This window comes from Moschus berezovskii, chromosome X (genome assembly GCF_049115385.1).
Source record: "Moschus berezovskii isolate FMDL1 chromosome X, NW_MosBer_1.0, whole genome shotgun sequence".
Taxonomy (NCBI): domain Eukaryota; kingdom Metazoa; phylum Chordata; class Mammalia; order Artiodactyla; family Moschidae; genus Moschus; species Moschus berezovskii.
Window position 1 is genome coordinate 42,406,767 of NC_142488.1, and position 27,948 is coordinate 42,434,714.

The window sequence follows — 27,948 nt, forward strand, 5'->3', positions numbered from 1 at the left end:
TCAAATCTAGATTAATTTGGACAGATTGGAATTTTTTTTAACCAAGCCGTTCTATTTCCTCCTTATCCCATCATTCGAGGCTCACCTAACTCATCCCAGGAGTGATAAAGAGCCCCCACCACAAGCAATAACCAGGAGCACCCATGTGAAGAGGTCCTGACACACAACCCTAGCTTTCTGCTCAGGCCAGGAGGGGAATGTTACCACACACAAAGGTTGCTTCCCACTTTTGCTGAAGGCAGCTTTTTGGCCTGCAGGCACTTTGTAAATGAAACACACTTGTCAGTCCTCCCTCAATTTCGGGTATATTTCCAGCTCTCAAATCCCTCAAACCCCAGGCCCCAGACAACTGGCAGGGTTACCATTTCTCCTCCCTGCTGCTGCTGCTGCTAAGTCACTTCAGTCGTGTCCAACTCTGTGTGACCCCATAGACGGAAGCCCACCAGGTTCCCCCTTCCCTGGGATTCTCCAGGCAAGAACACTGGAGTGGGTTGCCATTTCCTTCTCCAATGTGTGAAAGTGAAAAGTGAAAGTGAAGTCGCTCAGTCGTGTCCGACCCTCAGCGACCCCACGGACTGCAGCCTACCAGGCTCCTCCATCCATGGGATTTTCTAGGCAATAGTACTGGAGTGGCTTGCCATTGCCTTCTCCGTTCTCCTCCCTAAAACTGGGTAAAGAGTGCTGAGGGTTTCCCTCATCAACCCTCCATCCAGGACTCAACTGAGTTCACTAAAAACTGTCAGTGGCTCTCCTGAGGGACAGGCTGGGAGAGGGACTGGAGGGTCCAGCCACTTTGGTCAGGGGCCTTATATATAGGGACAGAAGCACAGGAAGAGAAGGGGACCTCTCCAAACCCACTTTCCTCATTAGCACCCCTACAATAATGGACACGGTTTGGTCTGTCTTCTACCAGCGGGAACATTACATAGAAGAGCACTCTTTCTGTGAAGGAAGGAAGATGCGGGGGCTCAGAGGGGGGGGATCAGAGGCTAGAGGACACCACACAGCTGACAGATCCATGTCTCTCTGGATCTTCTCACTAGTTTAAAGGATGAAGGTGGGCTGCCTCTCTTTGGAGTCAGGCCAAGGCCTGCTCACTCCACTATCCAGTCCCTGTGCCCAGGTGGGCTCCTACCTGCTTGAGCAGGAATTGATTCTGGGAGTTGGTGCGCAGGGCGATGGTCAGATGGAGGCCAAACAGGAGCACCCCGCTGAGTAACGTAGCCTGCATGCACACGGGCAGGAGCATATAGATGGTATTGATGAAGAACACAGTCCACCAGATGCCCTTGGAGGCGCTGTGCGGCTGGAGCAGCAGCAGGCCCACCAGCTGGACTGCCAGGACCACGGAGATGAGCGCTTAGAAGGCCAGGCCCACGTGGTCCTGGTGGAAGGTGGCGCGGTTGCAGAGCATGGCCATGACGAGAATCACACCCACGGTGGCCACTAGGATGGCTCGGTAGGGCAGCTGCAGCAGAAGCCGCGCCGCGCACAAGAGCACCAGCACAGCCGTGAGCATCGTGAGGCTGCTCCGGTTCAGACGGAAGAAGCGCTGGAACAGCCGCTCCAGCCTGTCCCAGGAAAACTTCTGTGAACAGAATATCTGCAGCAGTGCCAAGCAGCAGGCGCCCAGTGACAGCACCGCACCAGGCCCTGCGCCCGAGCCTGCAGTGCTGCCACCATGCCCGGACCCCTAGTCTTCCTCGTCGGCCGCGCGCCCCTTGCCACGCCACTCCTCCAGGCCTAGCTCACCGGAACCGGGCACACTTCCGTTCCGCCCGTGGCTGCAGCCGCTGCTGCCTGCAGGGGGCGCCCGGCTGCTGCCGCTGCTGGCCAACCCGGAACAGAAGCCGAAGCCCCCAAACAGACCTCGGCCCCCAACTCCTGTCTCTCGGTGGAGCTGCGAGCCGAACCTCAAGGGTAGAAGTTTTAAAATAGTGTCTTCCTATTTTGAGAGATAATAAAGTTTTGAAACTGTATTCATTTTGAAAGTGAAGTTGCTCAGTCGTGTCCGACTCTTTGTGACCCCATGGCCTGTAGCCCACTAGGTTCCACCATCCATGGGATTTTCCAGGTAAGAATACTGGAGTGGGTTGCCATTTCCTTCTCCAGGAGATCTTCCTGACCCAGGGATTGAACCCAGGTCTCCCGCATTATAGGCAGACGCTTTACCGTCTGAGCCACCAGGGAAGTCAAAGAAATTTTACTTCTTTTTGGCACAATGACATACACATGTTAGGTAGAGAGTAAGTATTAATGTATGTGAAGTGAGTGAAAGTCACTCGGTCGTGTCCGAGTCTGCAACCCCATGGACTATACAGTCCATGGAATTCTCCAGGTCAGAATACTGGAGTGGGTAGCCTTTCCCTTCTCCAATGGGTCTTCCTGACCCAGGAATCGAACCAGGCATTACAGGCGGATTCTTTACCAGCTGAACTATCAGGAAGTGTATACAACTGTATTCATTTTAGTCTTACACATTTCTCGTGAAACTTTATTGCACCCAGGTATTTCATAATATTTGTTGGTATAGCAAATAGTATCCCCATTGCATAAAATCTCATGTTTCTTATTAGTATAAAGTAAAACTATTGCTTTCTATGTAGTTTTCTTGTATTTAGCTACTTTCCTAAATATTATGAATAGTTCTAACAATTTTTAAATTGAGTCTTTTATACTTCTAGATATATAAGCACATTTGGGTTCTAATTTAAAAATCAGTCTTCAGTTCTACTTTGAGCTATTTACACAATCATCCCTAATTACCTATTACCACTATACCTAGGGCACAAAGGGACCTTACAATTATCCAGTCCAAGGATTACCTAGTTAAGTACCTTCTGGGATATGAAAATAAGATAAATGGGAGAAGGCATAAGACAACAGAGCTTCCCAGGTGATGCAGTGGAAGAATCCGCCTGTCAATTCAGGAGATGGTGGGTTCAATCCCTGCGTTGGCAAGATCTGGGGGAGGAGGAAATGGCAACCCAGTCTAGTATTCTTGCCTGGGAAATCCCATGGGCAGAGGAACCTGGTGGGCTACCCACCCCTGGTGGGTCCATGGGGTCCCAAAGAGTTGGACACAACTGAGCACACACATCAGACAAGAAGGAATTGTAGGAATTGAGGAAAAATGCAAAGAACAGGCAGAGTCTGAGAGGGACAGCTGCCATTTACCCTAACTGATTATTGACATGGGGAAATGTAGGCCCACTTTCTATTTTTCAAGAGGAGACAGAAATACAGGTATTTATCTTTAAACTCTTAATTTGGTATGCGGAGATGACCCAGAGGGAGGATAAGGGGAGGAGGGAGGTGGGAGGGGGGTTCGGGAGGGGGAACTCATATACACCCGGGGCGGATTCATGTCAATGTATGGCAAAACCAACCAATATAATATTGTAAAATAATTAGCCTCCAATTAAAAAAAAAAGCCAAACAAAATACAACTGCCAGCTATCAAAATCTATGAATTTGAAAGTAATCCAATGCCTTCAAGGCAATTTAAACTCAGAAAGGTGTGTCGGAGATTGCAAGAGTGGTGGGATATAGGGAAGAAGTTTCTATTTCGTTTAGCTACTTAGGTGGATCAGAACAGTATTTGCAAAGTGCTAAAACCAGGCAAGTGTTTTGTTTGGTTTGTTCACAAACAAGGAGTTCAGTTCCTAATTACTGACATTTTATGCCCCCTGTTTGGCTCATCTTGGCTTGAATTTGCCATCATGGTAAATGAAAAGGGTACCTTTTAAATCCCCCATCTCTATTTGGGGAAATTACCACATTCTACTCTCAGTCAACCCAACATGGAAGTCAGAGCTTAATTTCCCAGCCTTCCTTGCAGTTAGAAACATGCCAGTGACCCAGGATCTACCAATCAGGGAAGCTTACATGAGACTTTGACTTGGAAGTGTTTAACAGCTAAGTATGGGCCATGTTTGGTGTCACAGGGGTCCAACTTTCAGGGGTAGCATCAGACACAAGGTTGCCAAAAGTAGTGGTAGTGATGGCTGTGATAAAATTGAGTTCTTGGCAGTAGTGCAAATGTAGCAATGAGTGTGGGTGGTGCAGTAGGAACAGAGACCATTTTCCCATCAGACAAGTTCTACAACCCACTTCTGGGCACTGTTCCTAGAACACAGCCTCGAGCTTATTTCTCCAGCCCTTCCAAAGATACTGTGAGCCACCCAGGATCCTTTTAGTTAATTCCCTTCCTGCTTAACTAGCCAGGGAGGATTCTGCTTTTTTAAAAAAACTAAGCCTGCCTTCACCAATACAAACAATACCATCAGGCAGTGACAGAAACAAATTAAAGATCTAAGATCTCGGACTTTTTGAATCCCAGGCCAGCATTTTTTCCTATGACATCATTTATGTTTATGTTTTCCATCCTCATTGTTTATGTTTAATGCTTTTAGGAAGGTTCAAAATGTTGTTTTCAAAATGTATGCTGAGGCTGACATCTCAAATATATGGTATGGACGCTGTCAAAGAGTCTATTTGGTTCAAGATAAGAGTATATGTTTCAAAGCTTTTGGAATTTGCCTTTTCCTTCTGTTCATATAGATTCATAGACCAGTGGCTTCCTTAAAAGATGTTAGACTTACAATAAAAACACCAATAACAATGTACAGAGTGCTGTTAAAAAAAAGATCAAAACCACATAAAAGGAGAGATAATTGTATGAGATAAATCAGGATGAGATCATCACAATGCTCTAAGCACTAAATTTACAATCTTCTTCCTTGAAATTAAAGGACAGTAATGCAGTGGATTAATGTTTCCCCACTTTGGTCCACCAACAGTCTTTATTTTCCACCTTCATGGCCTCCAAGTTTTTTAAGGGCTTCTTCCAACCTCATTTATTAAGGAATGTTTTCAATGACTCTATCAAGAGTAAATAAACAACTTATGGAAATACTGCCAACAGGACGCAGATTTCTACTACTATTTTCAGTGACTATTTTGAACTATTCCAACTCTTGAGATAAAGGGTTTTCATTTTCTAGTGTCTGCTACAGTGCACTTTCTAGTGCACTACAGTGTGCTATAGTAAGAATTTTATATATGTTATCAGCTTTATTTATACGTTATACAAATATACATTATAACCATCCCCATTTTGTAGGTGAAAATGTTCTTCAACAACTTATGCAAGGACATCAGGATGAAAAATGGCAGAGCTGAGATTTGGATGCACATGTCTGATGCTTGAGACCCCATGGACTGTAGCCTGACAGCCTCCTCCATCCATGGGATTTTCCAGGCAAGAATACTGGAGTGGGTTGCCATTCCCTTCTCCAGGGGATCTTTCCAACCCAGGGACTGAACCCTGGTCTTCTGCTTGGCAGGCTGATTTTTTACCACTGAGCCACTAGGGTGAAGAAGCTGCCTGCCAAGCAGGAGACGTGAGTTCAATTCCTGTGGTAGCAAGATCCCCTGGAGAAGATAATGGCAACCCATTCAAGTATTATTTTCTGGGAAATACCATGGACAGAGGAGCCTGGCGGGCTACAGTCTATGGGGTTGCAAAAGAATCAGACACGACTTAGTGACTAAACAAGTAAAAAATCGGATCTATTTACTACATTATATAACCTCTTTCAGGAAGAATTTTACATTTACAAGAACAAAAATTTCCTGGAGGCTCTAAATCTTAGAAGGAATTTATCACATGGAAACTCACAGGAAATCTCTTGATCCTGCAATTGACACCAGGAGTCTGAGAAAGAATAGTATTCACTGTGGCCTGAGACACTGGGTGCTGGAAGTATTTGGGAAAGACACCAGGGTGAACTGGGCATGTGTCCTGCCCTGTAAGGCTGGAGCCCAGGTGGGGAAAAGAAGTGAGCACTGAGCTTGCAGAAATCCAAAATACATGTAGGCTACATGGGGCAGGTGTCATCTCTGATGGGGAGATCGGGGAGGTGGCTGGAGGGAGGGACTGGCCATGTGTTCCCTGGCACAGGGCCCTCCTTGCTGCTGTTGCCTGGGGTTCAGAGTCCAGGGCCCACATCAAGAAGCCTCACTCTGCCCATGTTTCCAATTGCACAAAACACTAGCCCTGCTAAGCCTCGTCCCTGTCTGACTCCCTGCTAAAATCTGCCCATCAGGAATCAAGGCTCTGAGAACAGCTCTCTGCACTCCTTCAATAACAACTGACGGTGCTCACAGGCCCATCTGGCAGACCATGAAAAAAGGGTCCCAGAGAAATAGTTCCAGCCTAGAGGTAGAACCAGTGAATCCCACTAGGAGAAAAGAAACACTCCTTCCCAAAACTGCCTTCTGTTTCCACCTGTCCCTGTATTCTTCAGGTCCATTTTGAGATTAAATATCTCAGGAAGGCCCACAAGTTAATCCACTAATCCATTATTAACCATGGCACCTTATGCAGAGATAGGATATTAGCTCCTGCCTGGACAGTTTCCTTGAGAATAAAGGAAATACCCGAGGCTTGGACTATTGTCCAGAGCATCAAATCTGGGCTCTGAGGCCCAGGTACATACTGAGAGGACCAGGTATGTAAGCAGGGGAGAGAAGCAGGGCCACAGACGTGAAGCCCAGAGGCCTATGCTGCAATCCTGCCTCTGCCATTTCAACACAGATATGAAAAGGGAACATTTTACAAGTATATTTATAAACCTACATTTTCCACATCCTCTCCCACATTTATTGTTTATATAGAGTTTCTGATGATGGCCATTCAGATTGGTGTCAGGTGATACCTCATTGTAGTTTTGATTTGCATTTCTCTCATAATCAGCAATGTTGGCCATCTTTTCATGTGTTTACTGTCCATCTGTATGTCTTCTTTGGAGAAATGTCTGTTAAGGTCTTCCACCCACTTTTTGATTGGGTTATTTGTTTTTCTGATACTGAGCTTTATGAGCTGCTCATATATTTTAGAGATTAACCCTTTGTCAAGTTGCTTCATTTATAATTATCTTCTCCCATTATGAGGGTTGTCTTTTCATCTTGTTCATAGTTTTCTTGAGGATGTGGAGAAAAGGGAACCCTATTGCACTGTTGGTGGGAGAACAGTAGGTAGATTTCTTTAAAAACTAGGAATAAAACTACCATATGACCTAGCAATCCCACAACTTGGCATATACCCTGAGAAAACCACAATTCGAAAAGACACACATTCCTCAATGCTCATTGCAGCACTATTTACAATAGCCGGGACATGGAAGCAACCTCAATGTCCAACAACAGATGAATAAAGAAGATGTGGTACATATATACAATGGAATATTATTTAGCCATAAAAAGGAACGAATTTGAGTCAGTTGTAGTGAGGTGGATGAACCTAGAACCTGTTATACAGAGTAAAGTAAGTCAGAAAGAGGAAAAAAAAATATCATGTATTAAGGCATACATATGGAGTCTAGAAAAGTAGTACTGATGAACCTATTTACAGGGAAGAAATGGAGACACAGAAGTAGAGAACAAATTTGTGGGCTCAGCGGGGAAAGGAGAGGGTGAGACGAATTGAGAGAGTAGCACTGACATATATACACTGCCATGTGTATAAGAGATCGCTAGCGGGAACCTGCTGTATGACACAGGGAGCCCAGCCCAGTGCTCTGTGATGACCTAGAGCGGTGGGATGGGACCAGGGAGGGAGGCGCAAGAGGGAGGGGATACATACATAATAATGACTGATTCACACTGTTGCATAGCAGAAACCAACACAACATTGTAAAGCAATTATCTTCCAATTAAAAATTAAAAAAATAAAACCTACATTTGAAGAGTTTCAGAATGCCAGCATCTGAAACAGGCCTTAGGGATCAGTATATGGACAAAAGAGTGAGATGCTAGTAGGTGAAGCAAGTTGCCTAAGTCACTTGACTTGCGAGGGTTGGGACTAGCTCTCCCTGACATCCCTACAGTCAGAGTTCCCTTTCCCAGTGCAAGGTAATCAATTATTTACTTGTTTGCTGCAAGCTTTAGACAGAATGTTCCTTGAGAAATAAGACCTTTCATTAAATTATTCAACAAACATCTATTGTACTTAGCAGGAGCCAATTGTGGAGGCAGGGAAGTAAACTAATAACTCAAGAGGGGCTACCAGTGGATGATACAGGAAAAGTATTGAACATGATGCATGGCCCGTGGTAAGTGCTCAATAAATGGTGACTTCTACAAAAGAATAATTCTTCGAGTGAGATGGAAATAAGGGAGGAGATGTTGGCAAGGGTCAGCTCATGACCAAACTCACAGGAAACACTAACAGGTTGGGGATTTGCCCTAGAGCCAAGGAACTATCGATATGATAAGACTTTAGGGAGAGGTCATTCTGGCAAAGCTTTGGAGGGTGAGCATTAAGAAAAGAAGATCAGTTTTTGCAGCTTTTAAGAGAGTAGTGAAAAGATGAAAAGCCAAACTGCAACAGTGAAGCTGGGGATGGAGAGGAGTTTAAGAAATATGATTTCAAGAGGGTGGGAGAGGTCAAGGTAGGGGAGAGGGCAAAGACAAGGTAGACCCTGGCTCAGGCCCTGGGGACAAGTCTGGTGGCCTTTACCAAGATAGGGTCCCCAACTGCAGCTGTATGGGGGAAGAAAATGAGGTCAATTTAGGGAAAGTTATTTTGGAAGGCATAAGGGGGATCCATCAGAGAAGGCAATGGCAACCCACTCCAGTACTCTTGCCTGGAAAATCCCATGGACGGAGGAGCCTGGTAGGCTGCAGTCCGTGGGGTTGCTATGAGTCGGACGTGACTGAGAGACTTCACTTTCACTTTTCACTTTCATGCATTGGAGAAGGACATGGCAACCCACTCCAGTGTTCTTGCCTGGAGAATCCCAGGGACGGGGGAGCCTGGTGGGCTGCCGTCTATGGGGTCGCACAGAGTCGGACACGACTGAAGAGACTTAGCAGCAGCAGCAGCAAGGGGGATCCAAAGGGGAGATGTCCTGAAAGCCTTCATATTTCCAGATCTATAATTCAGGAAAAAGGTCTGAGCCTGAGGAGCTAAATGGAGAACTCAACCTTCAGCTAACAGGCAAAGCAGGGCAGACCGGATAAAATAGAGCCACTCAACAAGGCATGGTGAAAAGTGATGAGCCTAAAGCAAAAAACAAGAAAGAGAAGTTCCTTGCTCTCAAAGAGGTTATGTTCTGGTGAGAAGAGCCAGAGTATATCCGTATACATACCCATGGAAATAAAAAAAAAATATTTACTAGATAAAGCTCCAAGCACAGAATTAAATTAGGAGGTGGTGTGATAGCAACTATGTAGTTCCTTTGCCCAGAAAGAGTGCGAGGAGCAACCAAGAGGGCTGACCTCCAAACTAGAACACCCCTCCCCCAAAATAATCCTAGAATCTCACTCTTCCATTCAGGAACTATGATATGTAGCTAGCCCACTGCAAGGTGCTGGTTTTAGGACAGTGAACAGGGGTGTCAAGGACCCTGCCCCTCAAGAAAGCTCACATTCTAGGAGGAGAAGAGACACTTAAGGACACACACCAAGAACAATCATCTAAATAAAGTAACTACGAGGTGTGCCAGGGGTAGTGAAAAATATCGGGTTGGCCAACAAACTTTTTGGTCAACCCAATAAAAACGGGGCTAAGAAAAAAATCCACTTTAGGTAGAATAGTCAAAAAGAAAGCCCCTCTGAGGAAGCAGCTTTTACAATGAGTCCCAGGGTTTGCCATGAAAAGGAGGGCATATGGACATTCCCAGCAAAGAGAACTGCATGTGCGGAGGCATGGAGAACAGAAAGCGCTTAATGTGTTTGAGAAAGTGAGTGACAGTCAGCAGGGCCAAAGGATGGGGTGGGAAGAAAAGAAGTGACAACACTGGAAGTACAGAGTGGCATTGCTCAAGGCCCTGCTAGCTGCAATAAAATGTTTGGATCTTATTGTAAGGACGAGCGCAAGCCACTGAAGGGTTTTTCAAGCCAGGTATGGCCTGATCTGATTTCCATCTTAAGGAATTTTTGGCCAGGAGACACCCTAAATATTCGCAGTTGTTCTTTCCAAGCATCCAGTGCCCTGAGGTCACCCTCCAATCACACGGCATGGCCGTCCTTTATTCCACCAACAATTAGGGTCAGGCCTCCATCCATGGAGCAACTTACCCTCTTTGTATCTCCTGCCTGGCCTACGTGCTTCCCCCAAAGCCCCATAAACTCACTAAAGTGTTTCCAATAGACACTGCTAGAATATGAGGAGAATGGATGCTTTTGTAAAGAACACAAAATAATAAAACGAAACCACTCCCTCACTTCTGATGGAAATTTGTTTTCCCCTCCACTGCTATCCATTAGTCCTCGGCCTGAGCAATTGTCTGTGCTCTTCACCTCATCCTTCATTTATTTGCCAAAAGGCCAGGAACATGTGTATTGCCATGAAAAATAACAAAGAACTATAAATTCTTATTGATCCCAGAAGCTTGGGAATTCTAAACAATAAAAATATGTCCTCTGACTGCTGCACCCAAAAGAACGTTTTGGAGATACAAAAGAGCTTTGCTGAAAGAACAAATGAGCTCCAGGGACACTGTGGGCCTCATGGAGGGCTTGGGTCACCAGGTATCGATGGAACAGGCAACTCCAGACACAAAGTCAGAAAGACCTCCCTGCCACGCTCCCCCGAGCTCACATCTTCATTTCTCAGCTGCATCTTGATTGCATCAAGCCGAGTTTCCTATATAGTTTTGAGCCACTATTGTTTCTAGGAGCCAGAATTCTCAGCCTAAAGAGAAAGTCCCCTTTGTCCTCCACCCATGATTTAATTTACATTCTCCTAAACGCTCCATTCACTTTGTTTTCAGGCTAAGAAATCTCACAATTGTACCAGGCCCTGAATTTGAATTTCCCTGTGTTTCTGCTGTTTGGAAATTTGCCTAGTTTGTCGCTGGACAGTCCTAGAAATTCAGCTTAACCTTAGAGAAAAATCTCTATTGTTCATGATTTCTTATAGTACTTCTAACTTCTGTCCTAGATTTGCCCTTCAATTTCTACACTTTTATGTCTTTCTAAGTACGTAATGTGTCTGTGAGCATACATACTCATAGATGAATACACAACACCTTTTCTCTGATAATCAGTGAAGTCTCCACTATCTTTTCCAATTGGATGGCATTCTTAGGGAGATGTCGCTTCTTCATTCCTCACACTTCGAAGGGTGGGGGTGCTCTTAGCTGCACTGCTTTCAGCCTTTCTCATACAGATGCAGCCTTCCTGGCACTCCCCTGATCCTTCAATGCCCTGCATGATTCATAAGAGCTGTGTCCAACTGACTTACACTGCTTTTGTCTCTCTGTTCTCCCCTAGGAATTTCTTTTATATGCAAATATATGAAATTTACTAGAAATGGGCAAAACTTGATCACGAAGTAATACGAACGTAAAGAAATACCAATTCTTAATTTTTAAAAAGAGTATGTAGTAAATTAATAAAGAAACGCTTGGGAAGAAAACATCCTTTCTGTTCTTTGGATAATGAGATAACTGCTAGCAGCCTATGGCTTACCTGAATGTATTAAAATCCACCATCTTTGTGTGCATACAATCAGCAGCTGCAAACACCTGCATGAGTTCTCTGGATTTGGATTCTTCTTCTTTTAACTTTTGTACAACAAGTTCAAAGTTGCTCAGGGGAAACTAGGAGGAGGAAAAGACAGACATTTAAGATAGGGAGCCCAATCTTTCTGGTGGCCAGCAAAGAGACTTCACTTCATGCTGTGAACGTGGGCTTAGCTGGCTATGTCTTTCAACACAAAGAAGACATGACTAGATTTGTATTTCTTCAGCTAAGGCTCTGGGACAACGAGTGACATTAGCACAGGCCCAGATCTGAGAGAAATGAGCTTACAGGACAGCGGGTCACAGGAATCAGAAAAGAACCGCTACTTCCACCTCAGCCTCCTCCCTTTGACCCTTGGACTCTGGCCCACCATGTTTGGAGAGCCTAATGGAGAGAATGGGGATTCAAAGTTGCATAAGTGGATCCCCATTTTCTCCAGATCTTTAGAGTGGGACCCCTGGAACCTTCAGCCACCAGGCAATACCCTGGGCAGAGAGAGGATGGGTGCCAAAGGTCTACAGGCATGGTGGTCCCCTGCATTCACCCTCCAGGAGACCCCTAGTTCCTGTCTCCTATACTGTGATTTGGTTTTTGACTCTGTAAGAATACTTCTTATTCGATCAAGTAAAGCACAAGGCTATAAGTAATTATATTGACATTATAAGTAATTATATTATAGCAAAGAGCTAGAGAAGGAGACGACTCATTGTGGAAATAAAAACGTTGATAGTAACTTAACATAAAGTTCCCCCTCTGCCACGGGGTGGGGGGGGCGTTGTGGGGGGGGGCGGGGGAGCAGGTCAGTGGCATTCCCTCCCTTTTTTGTATTTCCTTTCATCTATTTCCATGATAGGATCTATTAACTCTTACAAAAATACCCCTCAGACTGATATTAATCTTTCTCTGCTTAGAATGTCCTTGCTAAAGGCAGCTTTAAGAAAATGCAGTTTTAACTTGGGATGCGGATACCAGATAATGTCCTACCTTCCTTTTCTCTTTTGGAAAGGAGAAAAGCCCTTAATGTCTCATATATACATACCTATATATATACATATATACATATTCATGCTATATATATTTTATATATTAGAGTACAGGTTTGCACTGTGTTTGAAAATGGAACCCTAATTACAATAGCTATTATAAACTGTACAGTGACTGCATCTCCTATGGGCCACATAGAGCTAAGCACTTAAAACAGATTACCACATCTAATCTTCACAGCAACTCTCTGAAATAGGCACCGTTGGTACTCCCATTTTAAAGATGAGGAAAGGGAAGACACATGTCTAAGGCCCCTCAGCTTTTAAGGACTCAAGTTTCCTGGCCAAGCCTGCTGGTCTCCAGAAATTTAATTGCCCTATTACTGAGCCCCTCACCTGAATTCAGTGCTTTTGAAGAGCTACCGATTCTAATGTTATGATAGTCCAAGTTCCTAATGGTGCAAATAGAGAGGTGGTGTGGCAGCCCAGGAGGGTGCTGCCCTGGCCTGCCCTCAAGAGAGACCACACAGAGAGGAGTTCTGTTAATGAACAGCCCCCTGCTGCTGCACCTTCAGGTCACTGGAGCGCTGCAACTTCAGAGATTCCCCCAGAGGCCACAGTCTCCCCAGACTCTTCCCATCCAGTGACTGAGCAGGAAGGAGGCGCCAGAGTTGGGTCATTCCTGCCTAACATGGGATTTCTCTGATGCACAGTGTGTGCTCTGGGGCTCCCCGTGAGGCTGGCTGACTTTCTCAGAGTTGCAATGTTTTTGAGGTTCTTCTCACCCCCATCCTCCTTCTTTCCCTTTCCTTTCTCAGGGGGCAGACCTACATCTCAGTCTCCCCACCTACTCCTGCTCCCTCCTTTATCCTTCATACACATTTCCCCCAATACATCTCTTGCACTTATCATTCTGTCTTGGGATCTGCTTCTCAGAGGACCCAAACTGATCCAGGTAATGTGTTGTACACAGAGACTGATCTTAGCGACATCTCCCTGAGCATTTGACATGAAATGAAATGGAATTGACACTGTATCTACATAATTGGCACAGAAGTATTATTTATAGGCAGACTTTGAAAATAGTTTCTCGATAGATTCTTCAATAGTAGGCCATGGTTCTGAAATATACATGCTGGCACATGGAACTCATCCACACTTAAAATCAAGGTTTTATCAACATGTTCAGTGAACAGCACTGTCATAATAGTACTTTCAGTAATAGTACCCACGTGCCATCTCATTTCAAATGGAAAAACTTGTGGAGCTCACTGTTGCCAATCTGTCCTTGGAGTCTCATTTAGGCCTCAGGTGGCTCCTGTTATGGGAAGTTGCAACCCCAGCAACTATTGGGTTCCCTTGGGGTTTCTGTTTGTTCAGGTCTTGACCTTCTCTGCAGGCCTGGGCCAATTAACTGAGACAGCACAGTGTGTGGCACCAGGTTTTCTTCCTTTCAGATCGTTGCTGAATTTCTTTCTGAAAACATTTTCAGCATCAGCAGAAAACCCAGGAAACTTGATTCAACCCTGGGTCTGCCTCCTGCCTGTGCCTGGCATCCGTGATGCTGGGCAGCAGCAAACCCAGCACATAAACAGAGGAGACCAGGCCCTGGCCTCTGTGATGGGACCTGCGGCCAAATCATGCAGATCCATTATTCATGCCCACATGTGTGAATGCACAATGTAAAATTGGCTGCAAGGCGAAGAAGAAAAGGCCTGGAATAAGGAAAACACAGACTGCAGAGTGCTGAGAGGCGAAGTCAAGAATTATACCAAGCGAGCTCACCTTATCTGAATTCTTCTCCATGAAGTTCAAGGTATACTCATCAGCATTGACCAAAAGAAAGAGGTAGCCATTCACGTTCACTTTAGCTCCAACATACAGCTCCTCAGCCTTGATATATTCCGAGAATTCACTTTTAAAGACTTTTTGTCCAGGCTTCTTAACACGAACTCTTTTTAAGAACATCCCTCCAGAATACCCTGTAGAAAAGGACAAAAAAGTTAATGAGTAGGTTTTGTTCCTCAAAGAACCAGACAACTTGCCTTTAGAGATACTTCATGTTCAAACACAGACCACAGAACTCAGCTGTGAACTTGTGAACTCATACTACGTATAGTCAGTCTTTAAGGGAAGAAGAATGAGGCAGTGGGTAAAGAAATGAGACTTCTAGGTGAGTGTGTAAAGAAGAAAAGTGGCATGGCATTCCAGCCTTTTCTTTCCTCCATTCTCTCCCTTCCCAATCCAAACACTTAGATAAACATTTAGCGAAGACTTGGTCTATGTCCAGAAGCATCCTGGAAACTGAGACAACAGGAACATCTTCTGAGCCTGCCTGAACTGTATCAGGTAGAAAATTTCTCACCTGAGTTTATTTCCACCTATTTGTCCCAGATGATGTCTTAAACACATCTTCTGACATACAGATGAAATGTAAAGATGCCCCATTTATGGAAAGGCGTTACTTAATTGAAGATAACTATAGGAGTTCCCTTAACTCTTTGTTTCCACAGCAAAATATTTAAATAATGCCCCATTCTTTTTTCTTTTTTAACTTCTCAGAATTCTCATCATTTCCTCTGCTCTTTTCTGGGCATTGTTTGGGTTTTGGCAAGCAGTGACCAGAGTTGAACGTGGGACTCCACTATCTTCTAACTGATACTGAACTGAAATCTCCAACTCGGTGGATACATCCTGGGACCAGGTGAGCTCTGGGGAGCAGCCTCCTCATGCTTATACCACATTCCGAAGCCAGAGGTGGCGGAAAGACATAGGCTTTGTAGCCAAAGAGAGCTGGAGTCCATCCTGTCTCTGTCGTTTGCTTGCTGGATGATCTTTAGGAGTCATTTAATCTCTCTGAGCCCCTCCAAATTCTCAGTGGTAAATGGGAATAATATTTGTGGGGGGCTATGAAAATGTACTTCTCAGATTGCTGGCTGTGGGGAACATAGTTGACAGAAGGCTCCAACTGCTATGTTCTGAAATCTATCCTCAGATTTGTGCCAAGGTCATGCTTCCCACAGGCTGCTGCCAACGCATGACTGAGCAAGGTAGGCAGACTAAGGCAGGCAAGATGGGAGCTCCTCGCACTGGTGACTCTGGCTCCAGAACGCCCAGTCAGCCTTGCCAAAATTTTCTTAAGACTTTCACTGTGGTCTAAGACCTTCCCCTTTTCCTCTTTCCTTCACAGGAGTCACACACACACTGCAATCTGACAGCGCTCCTGGTCTCTTCTGGCTCCTGCCATGCTTTCCCTCACCCACCATCCCCCTAATAAATCTCTTGTACATTTAACCTCATCTTGGGCTTTGCCTCTTGGAGGACCTAGATTAACACAAAACTTAACCTCATAAAGGTCGTATAAGAATAACAGGAGGTACTCAGCCGGGGCTGCTGTTATTACCAGCAAGCTTCTACTTGACTGCTATCACCCTGTTTTATGAATGCTGCAATTTGTTTAGCCATATCATCCCTATTCTAGATGTACAGAGGTGATTTTTTGACTTTCAGGAGCATGACTTTATATTCATCCCTATTTGACTTCATATTTTAAGATCTGGTCCATTATTCAAATCTGTATAAGTGAAGCCTGACTTATACAAAATAATCATGATTCATTGGTGTACTGAGCGGCTCCTACCAGCTCATAAGGACTGACTGTTTAACATTCAGGGATTTGTTGGTTGCTTGAAATTGGCCATGGTTTGGGTATTTACATCATGGAAATTGACAAACGGTACAAAATAGAGCTTTTAAAATTTTTTCAGAGAGCCGGTTAACCAGTACACCACTGACTATTCTTCCCAAACGTGTATCTTCAGCACTGATAAAACTTTTAAACATGTTGGGACAAAGGATAGAGCCCTACAGTTCCAGAATTTGGTAAGTCAAAATCAATAGCTTTCCTCAGCAATGGCCACCCTATCAATGCATTGCAGCAAGGCCATCCCATGGGCCTTGGTGCTGGAACCTTGGCACCAGCCTCAACAGCCAGAGGGAAATAGACTCTGAAGATTAAATTTGTTAATCGGGGATTCTTGTCTTATTTTGTAAGTGATATTATCACAAATACAGATTTTATTCTTGTCTTGTTAGCTGTACACAGAATTTGTGGCAGCCAGACCATGATTTTGAAGTTACTGAATTCCACAGAGGTGCCTCAGAGACCACAGAGGAAGTGGGGACAGTGTCAAAAGGAGGTGTCCTGAGTCCCCCAGTCCTGAGCCAACCAAAACTATTCCTCTTTTACCATTTTATATGTCTGGGTTCCCATTTAAGAGGTCTTTGTAAAATGAACTTTTAGTGGTTAAAAAAAAAGAGACAGAAAGCCACTCTTTTAGATCATCTAGGCTATAAAAATGACATTATAGTCCATAACTTTCAAAATGAAGAGACAGTTCACTGTTCTGAGGAAATTGTTATGGGTAGTATGTCTCTTACCTGAATTCCTCTCTATGGGTTCAAACACTGAAATTGTGTCATCACTGAGAAAATATGAAATAACAAACATCCTTTCCACATCAGCACATTTGTGTGTGATTAGTTTTGCAAAAAAACGGAGTGTATTGCTTATGCTGCCAAAGCTAAATGGAAGAAAAATGAAGGTTATGGCATTATATAAGTAATCTTTTGTATATTACATATGTAAAAACTCCTGCAAAATATATGCCATTTTTATTGACATATAATATTAGTTTCAGGTGTATGACACAACGATCTGATATGTGTATATACTGCAAGATGACCAACACAGTTAAGTCTGGTTAACATTCATCACCACACTTAGCTACAAAAATTTTTTTCTTGTGATGATAGCTTTTAAGATCTATTCTCTCAACAACTTTGAAATATGTACTATAGTATTATTAACTACAGTCATCATGCTATATATCACATCCCTATGACTTATTTATTTTATAACTGGAAGTGTGTACTCTTGACTCCTTTCACCCACCTCCTATCCAAGTGCACTATGGTTTTAAGACAGTGGCATAAACTCTCAGAGGTTGAAAAAGTTCAACCATTTTCTTATTAGGGCTCTAAATCTATATGCAGAGACATGTTCCCAGTTTATTGGATGAACCAGAGGGATGGGATGGGGAGGGAGGTGGGAGGGGGGTTGAAGATGGGGAACACATGTACACCCGGGGCAGATTCATGTCAGTGTATGGCAAAACCAATATAATAATGTAAAGTAATTAGCCTCCAATTAAAATAAATAATTTTTTTTAAAAAATAAAATATCTCTTATTCTTTCAAAGAGTTCTAAACACTCTTTTTATCACAATACACACAGCACTCAGAAAAAATTTAGCATTTTCCCTGCTTCCAATCATACCACCTAGACTGCTCAATCTGGCTTTCTGGGCCATTAATAGTCTGGGTTCAAACACACACACACATACACCTATTTGTCCAGGTTAACACACTGGGAAAATTGTCTGGGTTCAAACACACACACACACACACACCACACACACCACACACACACCACACACACACACACACACCTATTTGTCCAGGTTAACACACTGGGAAAACAGTCTGGGTTCAAACACACACACACACACACACACCACACACACACACATACACCTATTTGTCCAGGTTAACACACTGGGAAAACAGTCTGGGTTCAAACACACACACACACACCTATTTGTCCAGGTTAACACACTGGGAAAATAGTCTGGGTTCAAACACACACACACACACACCACACACACACACACACACACACACCTATTTGTCCAGGTTAACACACTGGGAAAATAGTCTGGGTTCAAACACACACACACACACACACCACACACACACACACACCACACACATACACACACACCTATTTGTCCAGGTTAACACACTGGGAAAATAGTCTGGGTTCAAACACACACACACACACACCACACACACACCATACACACACCACACACACACACACACACACACACCTATTTGTCCAGGTTAACACACTGGGAAAATAGTCTGGGTTCAAACACACACACACACACACACCACACACACACACACACCACACACATACACACACACCTATTTGTCCAGGTTAACACACTGGGAAAATAGTCTGGGTTCAAACACACACACACACACCTATTTGTCCAGGTTAACACACTGGGAAAATAGTTTGGGTTCAAACACACACACACACACCTATTTGTCCAGGTTAACACACTGGGAAAATAGTTTGGGTTCAAACACACACACACACACACCTATTTGTCCAGGTTAACACACTGGGAAAACGTCCAGGGTAACACATTGGGAAAACGTACCCAAAACAAATGTCATAAACACACTGCTCAAACCATCTGCACTAAATGGCTGTTCTCTACTCACAAGGTTGGACAATAATCACATCAACCATGTCAGCTAGAAGTACTGCACCTGGGTCTTGCTGCTCCAGGAGGCAAGAGGCTGTGCTCTGCCAGTGCCTGAAGCAACTTCCCCATTTCACTGCCCACTTTCTCAAGCCCATTCCTTATTTTTCTTCCAACCCCATATCGTCTCCTTGCTAAGTCACTCTCCCAGTTCCCCAGCAGCCCCCTAACTCCCTTTTCCCTTTCAAATGCTATATTAAATATGACAGACCTTTCATAACGCTTATCACCCATATCGTAAGTTGCCATTACAAGTTTGTTTTCTGAGGGCAAGGACTGCATCTTATTAATCGTTGTCTAATGCAACATTTTTTTTTTTGCATTCAAAGTACTTAATGTTTGCAGAAAGTTGTTATAAGATCCATGTAGATTGAAATTTGCACTTAGAATTCTATGCGTGAATAGAATAGTCTTGAAGACTGATGATGAGATCAAATTCTAGAACCTAAAGTTCCCCAAATTGACTGTCTGGTTTTGGAATAAATTAATTTATGGTCTGTCAGCAGAAGTATGTCTGTGGATATTAGCTAGTGAAAGGTGGTGCTGTGCTATGCTTAGTCACTCAGTTGTCTCCAACTCTTCGCAACCCCACGGACTGTTCCTCTGTCCATGGGATTTTTCAGACAAGAATACTGGAGTAAGTTGCCATTTTCTCCTCCAGGGGATCTTCCCGATCCAGGGATCAAACTCACATCTCCTGTATCTCCTGCATTGCAGGCAGATTCTTTACCTGCTGAGTCACTGGGGAAGCCTAAAGGTGGACTTTATGACAAACACTAAACTCTTTTGGAAGGCTCTGATAATTAAATCAATACCCCAAGGAGGAACAGAGTAAAATAAACCATGTACTTCATCCCTTCCCTGTCACAAGAGAGGTCCTCACTTTCAGTCTCCAATGTCAAAAGTCATTCTTTCCTTGCAGTCACAGTGATTTATAAAGAAACAGACCAAAAAAAATTATTTCTGATTTGCAGAGGCAGAAGGTGTTTTTCTCTGTTCAAGGAGGCAGGATTGAAAAAGCATGGCTCCATGATTCCCAGCTTGAGGCCTCAAGTGAGATGGAAAGTAGCAATTTGGAGGCTAGCCCCAGGGCAGCCTTGGCAAAACAGCCAGATCTCCATAGCTGTTTTCTTAGTCCCTAGTTTCCCAGGCTTCAGACAGACCACATACAGCACAGGGAAGGGACAGCTATACCTTCTCAACCATCTTCTCTGGTACATAATTGGATTTAAAAGTAATAAACAGATTTGGTAACCCCCCTCTCATGAAAGACCCATACTTTTACAGATGTCTGAAATATCCTTGAAACAATTGAATGAGGTCTAAAGTCAGGCCAAATGAACACAATTGCAAATTTAGCTTCTTAAAACTTATATAAATTTACAAGTGTGGATATTAAGTATGGATTTTTCATGTTTAATATGCCTTTTTAAATGTAATTATAGTGTTTTAGACAGCTTACAACCAGGAATACAATCTACTCAAGCAAAATCTTTATCTACATTATAATCTGTATGCCTGCTGCAGTCCATGAGGTTGCAAAGAGTCGGACATGACTGAGAGACTGGACTGAACACTACAGTCTACTCAAGCAAGATCATTCACAAACGTTGTCATGTGTGAAAGTCACACGGGGAGCTTGTTAAATATACAGAATCCAGAGTCCCACTCCTAGAGATATGGATTCAGTAGTTCACTTGCAGCTCCAGAAACCTACATTTTTAATAAGCTCCCCAAAAGATTCTGATGAAATCGTCCCCAGAGTATGCTTTGAAAAACACTTGCAGGTTATCTTCAGATATTTCTTTGACTAATAAGCTAATTATCAAAGTTCTCTAAACACTCTTTTTATCACAATACACCCAGCACTCAGAAAAAATTTAGCATTTTCCCTGCTTCCAATCATACCACCTAGACTGCTCAGTCCGGCTTTCTTGGCCATTAATGGTCTGGTTCAGACACACACACACACACACACACCCCTACCTATTTGTCATGACTGCCTATAACACACTGTCTACTCAAATCACATAGTCACTTCACTTAGCGCCCCACACTGAGCTTGTTTCTACATCCAGCCCTTCGCTTTGTGTCATCCCCTCCCCCAGGATACACTCTCATCCTTTCTTATGCCTGTCCAGAATCCTGCCCATCCATTTGGGCCTCAATCAGTAGAGCTCTCCGTGACCATGGCTGCCTACCCAGCTGATCAGCTACTCATGCCTCCTGTAACAAATATTATCTTTGACACCCAATTTAGCATTGTATAGACTTGTAACCTTGACTGTTTTTTTTTTAATGTGTTGGTTCCCACTGTCTCAAAACAAATGATAAATTCCTAAGTCCAACAGCTATGTCTTAACCTTTTCTCCACACAGCCAAGAGTTACCTATAATCATTGTCTTGAATTCTTCTCCCATTCTCTTAAATCCACTTCCATTAGGTTTGTTCTACCTAAACAACCCTTGTCAAAGTCAACAGTGATCTCCACAATGCTAATTCCAATGGTCCATTTTTGTGTCTCACTTGACCAATCAGCAGCAGTTGGTATAAATGATCATTCCTTTTTCCATGACACTCTTGCTTCACTTGGCGTCCAAGATCCTATATTCTCTTGGTTTTGCTCCTATCTCCTTGCTTGCTTCTTTTCAGTATCCTTCAATAGTTCCTCTTCTTTTCCTCAATCTCTTAATTTGGGGTGTCCCAGGGATAACAAGGAATAACTTAGTCATCCACTTCTCTGTGTATATTCACTCTTTCAGTGATCCCTTCTAGTCTCATGTTTTAAATACTATCTACACGCTGATGACTTTCAAAGTTCTGTCTCTAGCTCAGACCTCTCTCCCAAACCCCAGACTCATATATCCAACTGCCACCTCAACATCTCTACTTGATATCTGACACCTCAAACTTAACTTGTTCCAAACTGAACTTCTGCTCTTGACACAAACCTACTCTAACTACAGTCTTTCTCATCTCAGTAGATAGCAACTCCATCTTTCCAGTTGGAGAAATCTTGGGAGTCATTTTTATCTTCTGTTGTATCCAATCTGCCAGGAAACTCTACTGGTTCAACCTTCAAAAATATTTCCAGAATCTGCTATTTCTCATCATTTTCATGGCACTCACCCTGATGGAGCCATCATAACTTTTCTCGTGGGACTACTACAGTCATGTTTTAACTGGTCTTTACTTTCACCATTACCCTTCTACAGTCTACGCTCAACACTGCATCTGGAGTCATTCTTTTAATACATAAATTAGATCAAGTCACTTCTCTGTTCAAATCTCCCAATGAGTCCCCTTATCACCTGAAGTCAAAAGAATCCTTACAACAGTTTGCAAGGCCCTATGTGATCTGATCGCCCATTACTTCTCTTAATCTGTCTACTCTGCCTGTTACTCATCTTTTCTATCCTTGTCAGCCTCCTGCCTATTCTTTGCACATCCCAAGCCTGCTCCTTGCTCAGCATCTTTACACTGACTGTTCCTTCTGCCCAGTACATGTTTCCTCTCCTCAGTAAGGTCTATCCAAACCACACTGTTTAAAATTGAAACCAGCATTTACTGTTTGTAGATTTTTTGATGATGGCCATCCTGACTGGTGTGAGGTGATACCTCACTGTAATTTTCATTTGCATTTCTCTAATAATGAGTGATGTTGAGCATCTTTTCATGTGTTTGTTGGCCATCTGTATATCTTCTTTGGAGAAATGTCTGCTTAAATCTTCCTCCCACTTTTTGATTGGGTTGTTTTGTTTTTCTGGTAGATGTCCACTGGCAGATGAATGGGTAAAGAAGTTGTGGTACATATATATTAATACAATGGAATATTACTCAGCCATAAAAAGGAACACATTTGAGTCAGTTCTAATGAGGTGAATAAACCTAGAGCCTGTTATACAGAGTAAGGTCAGAAAGAGAAAAATTTTGTACATTAATGCATATATATGGAATCTAGAAAAATGGTACTGATGAACATATTTTCAGAGCAGGAATAGAGACACAGACACAGAGAACAGACTTTGGACATAGCGGAAGGAGAGGGTGGCACCAATTCAGAGAGTAGCACTGATATATATACACACTACTGTGTGTAAAACAGATAGACAGTGGGAAGCTTCTGTATAACACAGGTTTTCACAAAACACCTGGTGCTTTGTGACAACCTGAAGGGGTGGGGGGCATGTTCTGGAGCAAGAGGACATATGTATACTTGTGGTTGATTCACTTTGTTGTATGGCAGAAGCCAACACAATATTGTAAAGCAATTAACCTCCAATTTAAACTATTTTAAGAACTGAAACCCAGGTTGCTCCTCAAGTCCTACATTCCAAGTTCCCATTTATTCTCTTCATAGCTACCTTAATTTTTTTGTGGCACTTTAATACCTTCCATACACTAGGGAATGTACTTATGTAGTATCTTTATTGTTTATCATCTACCTCTCCTAGCTAAAATGTAAATTCTATGAGGGCAGGGCTCTGTGTCTGTTTTGATCCCAAGCCCCAATATCAGCGTCTGGCACACTGAGGGTAAATGATTGGCTCACCCAGGGCTACATACATAATAAAAACCTTAAAGATAGCTATAGCTATAGTCTTATGGTTAGAAGAGACATGAAGGCTTATTATTACTGATGGGAAAAGCTTTTTTAAAGAGGAAAATAAATGACTGATGGAGACAACAGATGGACAATATCTGAAACCAGTCAGATTAAGAATAAATTGTGAATCTTTAGATGCTGTATGATTATGAATAGCAAAAGTCTGGAATAACAGCCTTTCTGGTAGGAAGCCATCCATCTCTTCTACCCATCACTAAGAACTAAAAGGATGAATGTTCATTCTATTTACTCACTTATTTATCATTCCTCTTCTCTTATGGACAAAATATTTACTGAATCCCAAGTACACAGCCAGCACTGTTCTAACTCCAAGAGAAGCAATAAAGTCAGTCCCTGCCCTCAAGGAGCTCTGGGTCTATATATAAACAAGTAACTGCCACACACTATATGTACAGATTCTGGGGCAAGAAAGATGAACTCCAGGAGTTGATTTCCCTGGGTTCAAATCCTACCTCAACTAAAAATTAGCTGTGTGAGATTGGATAAATTGAATAGACTCTCTGAGCCTCAGTTTCTTCATGTGAAGAATGGGTACAATACTATTATCTACTTTATGAGGTTGTTTCGAGGATTAAATGAGATCAAGTATTGTAGTCAGCACACTGTAACCACAAACTACTTTTTACTAGTAATATTATTATTAGAAGTATGATCAGCAGAGTACTGTGAGCACACAGAGAACAAAATAACTAATTCAGCCAGGTGCAATGAGAAAGATATTTTTCTGGTTCTCCCAAGTCAGACTGGACAATCTACCCAGCAGGCACCACAGTGAATTTTTACCCAGACAATAAAAGTCTTCATTCCATCAAAAAAAAACCTCATATGCTTTGATCTGAAACTATCTCTCTCCAGTGACTCACTGGAGATGACTGTTAACCTCATACAACAATGACCACAAGTACAATTTTAATAGCAATATATATCATCAATATATGTCATGTGTGTTGCATGTCTCAATTCACAGTTTATTTATTTGCAGTAAGAAACTTTTCTTTGTATGCTTTGTCAGATCATCTTCCTCACGTTCTCATGGTTTGAAAACCTTGGGTTATTGAAACTCATGTGTAAGTCTCCAGCTGAATGTGCCAGTTTCTATGGAAACAGGGTCACTGTGTGGGAGGAGCTTGAGAGAAGAAGCGTATTCCTGGCACAGAATGAACAATGGACAGAAAGAAAAGAAATCAGAGCTATTCATGCCTGGACCACCGTTCTCCAGCCACAACAGCATGACAAGAACATGGAATGCTGTTTATAGTCAGTGCTCTGCCGGCAAGTTGACACAGTGCAGACAGAAAGAGAGACTAAGGCAACTACCCACAAGGAACACTGTTCCCACTGGATTCCAGAAGCAACACCCTGGATCGTGTTTCATCCTGTTTACTTACAAGAAAAATTCCCTCTCCTTTTACAATAGGGATATTCTTCCTGCCCACCTCCTTCGGGTGGTTGCCCTTAAAAACAGCAGTTAGTGAAAAGTATCCATCAAAGCTATGGTTTTTCCAGTAGTCATGTACAGATATGAGAACTGGGACCATAAAGAAGGCTGAGGATTGAAGAACTGACGCTTTCAAATTGTGGTGCTGGAGAAGACTCTTGAGAGTCCCTTGGACTGCAAGGAGATCAAACCAGTCAATCCTAAAGGAAATCAAACCTGAACATTCATTGGAAAGACTGATGCTGAAGCTGAAGCTCCAATACTTTGTCCACCTAATGCAAAGAGCTGACTCATTGGAAAAGACCCTGAGGCTGGGAAAGATTGAGGGCAGGAGGAGAAGGGGACGACAGAGAAGGGGACGGCAGGGGATGAGATGGTTAGACAGCATCACCAACTCAATGGACATTAATTTGAACAACCTCCAGGAGACAGTGAAAAGCAGGGGAGCCTGGCATGCTGCAGTTTGTGGGATCACAAAGAGTCAGACATAACTTAGCGAGTAAACAACAACAATCCATCAAAAGTCCTGCCCTGGAACTTCACCATAAACACTGCTATCTTTAAGGGAGGATGGAGTATGAGTTGGTGTTCCTCTTAAGTGATCCAAAATTAGTGGTTCTCAAACCCTGGTGCCCATCACCAGAAACCCCTGAATGTCTTGTTAAAACACAGAGCCAGGCCCCACCCCCAGAGACTGGGCCTCAGTAGGTCTGGGGTGAGACAGAGAACACAAACTGTGGGGACCACACTTTGAGCAGTATCAACTCTGAAACCTAAAAACAAAACTCCCAGGTCCTTACAAATAAAAGATTACTTCTTAAAAGAAAAAGGATGTCATGTCAAGGCAAAGGCAGCCTTTCAGACACTCTACACAATTCTTAATGCATTTTTACCATGTTTACCGTGATACCAAAACTGTTCTCTCCACCTCAAAATATTCTACAATGGCAACTCATGCCATTGAATTTGATCAAATTCAGGGTGATGCCTTGTTGTTTTTCTTCTCCTGCTCTTACTCCATGTTCTCTTTATCTTTTTTCTCCACAGGTTCTCCTGATCCATTATTCCCCTCATGTAGGACTTCAGTGTTTAGTCTGCATCCTATTCAAGTCTCTGCAACATTTTCCCACCCCTCTTCCTCTTCCTACCACAACTTCTTTCTCCAGGGCTCCATTTCCTACAGAAGCAAAAAGTAGCCATGAGCAGTACCACATCTATACATATGACTCAGGGGCAGATTTTTCCTCACATATATTAGGAACACTTCTGAAAGTCCTTCTTTTGAAATCATATTCCACCACATGACCAACCTGTGGTTACTGAACTCAACCAAGCTTCTTAAATTAAAATCAGTTAACATTATACAAAACAACTGTAAAGCACGGAAGCCACTACAGCATAAGGGCCAAATACAGCCAGTCAACTGTTTCTATATGGCCTGTGAGCTAAGAATGTATTTTACATTTTTAAATGGTTGAAAACACTCAAAAGAATAACACTTTGTGATATGTTAAAACTATATGATATTCAAATGTCAGTGTCCATCAGTTCAGTTCAATTCAGTCACTCAGTCATGTCCTACTCCTTGCAACCCCATGAACCACAGCACACCAGGTCTCCCTGTCCATCACCAACTCCCGGAGTTCACTCAAACCCATGTCCATTGAGTTGGTGATGCCATCCAACCATCTCAACCTCTGTTGTCCCCTTCTCCTCCTGCCCTCAATCTTTCCCAGCATCAGGGTCTTTTAAAATTAGTCAGCTCTTCGCATCAGGTGGCCAAAGTATTGGGGTTTCAACTTCAACATCAGTCCTTCCAATGTACACCCAGGACTGATCTCCTCTAGAATGGACTGGTTGGATCTCCTTGCAGTTCAAAGGACCCTCAAGAGTCTTCTCCAATACCACAGTTCAAAAGCATCAATTCTTTGGTGCTCAGTTTTCTAGATAGTCCAACTCACATCCATACATGAACACTGGAAAAACCATAGCCTTGACTAGACGGACCTTGGTTGGCAAAATAATGTCTCTGCTTTTTAATATGCTGTCTAGGTTGGTCATAACTTTCCTTCCAAAGACTAAGCATCTTTTAATTTCATGGCTGCAATCAGCATCTGCAGTGTTTTTGGAGCCCAGAAAAATAAAGTCTGACACGGTTTCCACTGTTGCCCCATCTATTTCCCATGAAGTGATGGGACCAGATGCCATGATCTTAGTTTTCTGAATGTTGAGCTTCAAGCCAAACTTTTCACTCTCCTCTTTCACTTTCATCAAGAGGCCTTTGAGTTCCTCTTCACTTTCTGCCGTAAGGGTGGTGTCATCTGCTCTGAGGTTATTGATATTTCTCCCAGCAATCTTGATTCCAGCTTGTGCTTCTTCCACCCCAGCGTTCCTCATGATGTACTCTGCATATAAGTTCAATAAGCAGGGTGACAATATACAACCTGACGTACTCCTTTTCCTATTTGGAACCAGTCTGTTGTTCCATGTCCAGTTCTAACTGTTGCTTCCTGACCTGCATACAGGTTTCTCAAGAGGCAGGTCAGGTGGTCTGGTATTCCCATCTCTTTCAGAATGTTCCACAGTTGGTTGTGATCCACACAGTCAAAGGCTTTGGCATAGTCAATGAAGCAGAAATAGATGTTCTTCTGGAACTCTCTTGCTTTCTCCATGATCCAGCAGATGTTGGCAATTTGATCTGTGGTTCCTCTGCCTTTTCTAAAACCAGCTTGAACATCTGGAAGTTCACGGTTCACGTATTGCTGAAGCCTGGCTTGGAGAATTTTAAACATTACTTTACTAGCATGTGAGACGAGTACAATTGTGAGGTAGTTTGAGCATTTTTTGGCATTGCCTCTCTTTGGGATTGGAATGAAAACTGACCTTTTCCAGTCCTGTGGCCACTATTGAGATTTCCAAATTTGCTGACATATTGAGTGCAGCACTTTCACAGCATCATCTTTCAGG

At 43.1% G+C, this 27,948-nt stretch overlaps 1 protein-coding gene across 3 annotated transcripts in view; it reads right to left on the bottom strand.

Annotated features, from left to right (window-relative positions):
- The window catches only part of EFHC2 (EF-hand domain containing 2), a 326,643-nt gene that overhangs the window by 90,757 nt on the left and 207,938 nt on the right, over positions 1-27,948 (bottom strand). For all 3 annotated transcript variants that reach the window (XM_088833699.1, XM_088833698.1, XM_055393577.2), the window contains 3 exons: positions 16,959-17,101; positions 14,304-14,500; positions 11,482-11,612 (listed from right to left, as the gene is read on the bottom strand). In XM_088833699.1, coding sequence (XP_088689825.1) covers positions 11,482-11,612; positions 14,304-14,500; positions 16,959-17,101 — 471 coding nt within the window. The remainder of the gene's footprint in view (positions 1-11,481; positions 11,613-14,303; positions 14,501-16,958; positions 17,102-27,948) is intronic.